Source organism: Geospiza fortis, unplaced genomic scaffold (assembly GCF_000277835.1).
Source record: "Geospiza fortis unplaced genomic scaffold, GeoFor_1.0 scaffold171, whole genome shotgun sequence".
In the NCBI taxonomy this organism is placed as follows: domain Eukaryota; kingdom Metazoa; phylum Chordata; class Aves; order Passeriformes; family Thraupidae; genus Geospiza; species Geospiza fortis.
The window spans coordinates 8,856,918-8,861,996 of record NW_005054313.1 but is presented as its reverse complement, the minus strand read 5'-3'; the positions used below and the strand labels follow the sequence as shown (position 1 = coordinate 8,861,996).

General features: G+C 48.2%; 1 protein-coding gene across 1 annotated transcript in view; it reads left to right on the top strand.

Annotated features, from left to right (window-relative positions):
• The first annotated feature begins 1,436 nt into the window (after window positions 1-1,436).
• The window catches only part of CHRNA3 (cholinergic receptor nicotinic alpha 3 subunit), an 8,617-nt gene continuing 4,974 nt past the window's right edge, over window positions 1,437-5,079 (top strand). The window contains exons 1-3 of the mRNA XM_031055915.1: window positions 1,437-1,777; window positions 2,739-2,767; window positions 3,584-3,925. Of these exons, the coding sequence (XP_030911775.1) occupies window positions 1,618-1,777; window positions 2,739-2,767; window positions 3,584-3,925 (531 nt within the window). The 5' untranslated portion in view covers window positions 1,437-1,617. The remainder of the gene's footprint in view (window positions 1,778-2,738; window positions 2,768-3,583; window positions 3,926-5,079) is intronic.

Sequence of the window (5,079 nt, the reverse complement as noted above, 5' to 3'; positions counted from 1 at the left end):
CCGTGTCATAAAAACACCACTGGAAATGTCAGTAACTAGGCAAATTAAGCTAAAATATCTATATCTCTTGATGCTATGGCTCTTTGCTTCCTCTGCAGATCAGTGTTTCCAAATTATTCAGGTTAAACATTGACTTTTGGAGAACACCAATTATGGTCTGATCTTTGAAGCTCTAACTCATTTCTAGTCAGGATTAAAAAGAACAAACAAAATTCTCAGTTATAATGCTGCTTATAGCAAGGAGACAGAAAGGGAAACCATTTAGCCTCAATGCCCTGGAAATGCAAAACCAAAAGTATCCACAAAGGGTTAAGCTAAAAGACCAAGCAGCTGAGTTCTCTGGAAAAAAAAAAAAGAAATAAAATCAAATGGACAGTAAAGCCTATTTCCTCCATGCTAACAGAATTACAGAAATTATCATAAGAGCATGTGTCTGGGGAAAAGTGAATGATGCTCCGAGAGATAGGGCTAACTGGATAAACAAGCTCAGTGCCAAGAACTGAACCCAGTCTGGTGTCTTTCTCCCACTGCTACCTCTTAACACAGCACCAAACAGGGTCATTGCTTATCCTTCCCTAAGGGCAGCCAGTGAAGCACCTATAGCTGCAGCTCTTGTCCCACAGGGCTTCCTTCCCAACAGTTCTGAAAATGGGGCTAGAATCCCATATTGTTGTCTCCCCCCTTCTTCCTTTCACACAGATGCATGCAACAGCCACTGCACGAGCCTTGCATCACCTGGCCATTTCAGATAGGGAGGGGAGTGCAAAAGGTGACCTGTAAGTTAACAAGGAAGCTGATGGGCACCTGAGAAATGCCTCACTTTGCAAATCGTGATTTTACGGTTGAACTTCAAACAGCTCCTCCTTCTTTCTAGTGTCCTTTCCCATGAACAATAAGGTCTCATGGGATAAAGCTGGAATCCTGTGCTCTTATTCCTCTTCTCAAACTTCACCTTTCTAATCTACAAAATAGGAATGGTCCAAAGACAGTTATTCTCAAGGGTTTGGTCAAGTTTGATTTCCGTTCAAAGCCCCCAGATTCTTGCCAGATCCCAGATGCTGTTTACTACTCTGGGCTCAGATCCCAGCAATTGTACATGCCTTTAATTACTCTTGGGAATAGCACATCCTTTTCATATGGTCAGGCACCCAGCACATCCTCTTGCGAGATGAGACACAAGCAGGAAAAAAACGTCAACAGCCTAATTGAAAATCAGGTCCCATGATCTCAGTTCACTGCTAAATCAGGCATCTCTAATGTCGATATTCATTTCAGAACAATTCAATTACAAGATTTGTATTAATTAAACTTCCCCTAGCAGACTGGCATGATCTTCTGATAGATAAGGATCCTGTATAGCAGCTGGCTGGAAAACTCTCCAGTGTTGTCAGATTACCAAGCTCATTTATGCACCATTTTAAGGACTCTCGCCCACTATCTGTGCCAGAAGACTGCTCTTTGCCTACAACAACATCTGTTTTTCCTGCACTTTATTTGCCGTTCCCAAAGCTCTGACAGCCTGGGTAGCTTGAAAGGGGGCAGCACAGCAAAGCTAATGGGAGCTCAGTGCGCAGAGCTGTGCTCAGGGTCCTGCCGGCTGCTGCTCGCAGGCATTTCATGCATCGGGGGAGCCGAGCCCTCCCTGCTGCCTGTGCTCCTACAGTCCTGGCAGTGCAGCTCATCCTCAACAGCCTCTGTCCACAGGCAGTAATTCACAACACCATGGAGAGCCTGAACACTCTCCTTCTAACTGCTGCTGTTTGCTTTCTCTGGCAAGGTGAGTGATCCTTAATCTGTTATCCTTTGATGGTGAAGGGAGGGTTGAAAAGGGGAGCAGGAGATGGTTTTGGTGCAAATTATTTTTAAGAAGTGCAGAAGCGCTCTCCAACCTATGGGGCAAATGTACAGAATTGTGGTACAGCTCTTTCTGCAACATAGCTTGTTGTTCAGTGTTGCAAAGTGGTTAAGTAGTCCTGATTAAAAATGCCAGGACACAGGACACATAAAGCCATTTTAACATGAAGGAAAAGCACCTCACACATAAAGGTGTGGTTTCACATATTGCAGAGAAGACAAGAAAGTGACAACATTAAAGAGCTTTGAGTATGTGCTGCAAAAAGCACATCTCTCTGCAGATACGGAAAGCACAAAATAGTTAAACAAAAAAACCCCACATGAATGCACTGTTTCTTCTCTAGAAACAGTGGATGCTAGATTTAATTAGAGTGCTGGTACCATGTAAAAAGGCTGACAGTTTGGGATTGACCATAAGAGTTATTAAGATCTAGATTTAAAATTATTTACCTAAAAGATTGGGGGGTATTTATTCCAGGAAATCTCAATCTAAGAGATAGAAGATATCAAGAAGTAATATGGGCAAGACTGGCAGTTTAAAAGTGTTCATTTTTTAGTTCGCAAGTTGGCTTGAATGATTTCACTAATCTGAAAACAAAATTGTACTCCAAGTGAACAAGGGAAGGCACAAGGGGTTAAAATCAACCAAACAAAACTAAAAGCAAACAAAAGACCTTTTAGCTGAATAGTTTAACATGAGGGGAACCCTTGTCTTAGGTAGAGGTGAGGTCTCACAGATTCATAAGTAACACCTGCTTTGTGTAGTCTGTCACCTGCAGATAATTCTGCCTCCCCTCTTTCTTTACTAAAAAACAACGGGCAGAAAATAAACGTGTCCTTGCAAATATTCATATTTCATATATATCCATTTTTCTGTTTCAAAGGAACTGTAGAATATGTTCGACAGACTTCAGTTTGTGCCTTTGTCAAATTTGCGTAATGACATTAATGACAAAACACTTTCTCTGGTGTTTCAGTTGGAATTCATGAGCATGTGTTGTCCAGAAGAGAGTTTAAGAGATAGCCCTCTAAAAATAAAAGGTCACTGGCTTCTAATAGTGTCAGGATGGCTATTGCCTAGATTGATAGTAAAATTGCAGTGTAAACTACAGGTTCTCACACCTCATCCTGAAACAGGTCAAGTACCTTGTTGTTTAAGAATTTCAGTTTGCAGCTTTTTTGTTGGCCACAGGGTAGGATGAACTGAATTTATGAGTGGCAAAAGGACAATAGGAATCTATTATAAATAAAAATACTTAGAATAATAAAGGGGTAAATAGCAGATTTCTTTGAGTGTGCTGAAAAGTCTTTGAATGTAACTTAATCAAATTTTAATCCTTTTTAAAATATATTTCAAGAAGCGGGCTGTTATCCTCACTGTACTCACGCAATCATGACTCAAACTAGAAAGCAAACTTCTCATTTCCTCCTGTGAGGCTCCTTACCCCTTACCAGAGGCCTGGTCTGTTGGGCTACACTTTCCTCTGCTCCACATCCCTGTGGCTTTGCCAGGTCTGGGGGACTGGGACTCTGAGGGGAAAGGGCTTTTGCATCCCCACTTCCTCAGTAATTCCCCGAAACTGTTTCTTTGACTCATTTGCAGACGTGTATTAGAAAACCTGTGCCGTAGCATTACCTTTCACTGCTCTCCTTCTCGCAGTCCAAGCCAACGCCGCCATGGCACAGTGCTGCCCGCTCAGGAGAGGCTGGGGCTCTGCCCAGTGCCCAGGGTGCGGAGCAGCCAGGGCAGTACCGGGACAGCCCTGCCCCGCACGGGGCTGCCGAGCAGCCAGGGCAGTACCGGGACAGCCCTGCCCCGCACGGGGCTGCCGAGCAGCCAGGGCAGTACCGGGACAGCCCTGCCCCGCACGGGGCTGCCGAGCAGCCAGGGCAGTACCGGGACAGCCCTGCCCCGCACGGGGCTGCCGAGCAGCCAGGGCAGTACCGGGACAGCCCTGCCCCGCACGGGGCTGCCGAGCAGCCAGGGCAGTACCGGGACAGCCCTTCACACTCCTCTCTTTTCCAGGACGAAGTCAACCAGATAATGGAAACCAACTTGTGGCTGAAGCACGTAAGTAGCGCTCAGTGACAGCCCAGAGGGCAGCAGCTCACTGCCCCTGCGGCGCGGGAGCGTTCCCCGCTCCGCCGGGCCCACCCGGGGCCACAAGAGCCGCCCGCCCAGCGAGGCCTCTGCGGCCTCGGGCAGCACCACCGGGCTTGTGGGGTCGGCGCCAGGCTCGGCTCCCTCGGGGCACAGACGCATCCCGGGACAGCCGCCCTGCACAGGAGGCCGGGAGAGCATCCTTAGGCAGGATCTCTGCACAGCAGCCCTGCACAGGAGGCTGGCAGAGCATCCTTGGGCAGGATCTCTGTACAGCAGCCCTGCACTGGAAGCCGGGAGAGCATCCTTAGGCAGGTGATCTCTGCACAGCAGCCCTGCACAGGAGGCCGGCAGAGCATCCTTAGGCAGGATCTCTGCACAGCAGCCCTGCACAGGAGGCCGGCAGAGCATCCTTAGGCAGGATCTCTGCACAGCAGCCCTGCACAGGAGGCCGGCCAGAGACGACCCGGCTGCCCCGCTCCGCGCCGCTGGCGCCGCCCGAGCCCTTCCCCGGGGCGCTGCTGCCCCCCAGCGGCCGCCGCCCCGCCCGGCAGGCGGGGACAGAACGGGAGCGGAGCAGCGGGGACGGGGAGCGAAGGGACGGGACAGGAGAGCAAGGCTGGTACACTTGCTGCAGTCGCTAAATACAAGATTTTTGCTCTAGAGGTTCCAAATCGCTGCCTTGGGAGGCAACAACGCAAAGGAAGCACCTCGGCTTGGAGGTCGCGCACAGCGCCACTTGGTGCTGGTTAGCTCCCGTAAAGTGACAACAAACGAAAAATGTGTACTTCATGTTAAAAAGGCTTTTAAAAAATGCAGTTACTCACTGTTGCAGTCAGCTTAGTAACCAACTTAGTTCCCACTTTTAGCTTGATACTCAAGTTCGTTATAATGGGGTTTAACAAGTGCTAATGACAAAGGCTGTTACCTGAGCCATAACACGCTGGAGCTCTCTCTGACCCTCAATTGATGCTCACAACTTGTGCCACCGGCCTCCAGGAACTTGTTTTCACTGTCCCAGATACCTGTTTTTTTGAGATTAAAGTTATTATTACAATCCTACACTCTCTGAAATGAGAGTGTCTTATTCCTTCTTTCAGCTTGTTCCAGCTACTCAGTAGGCA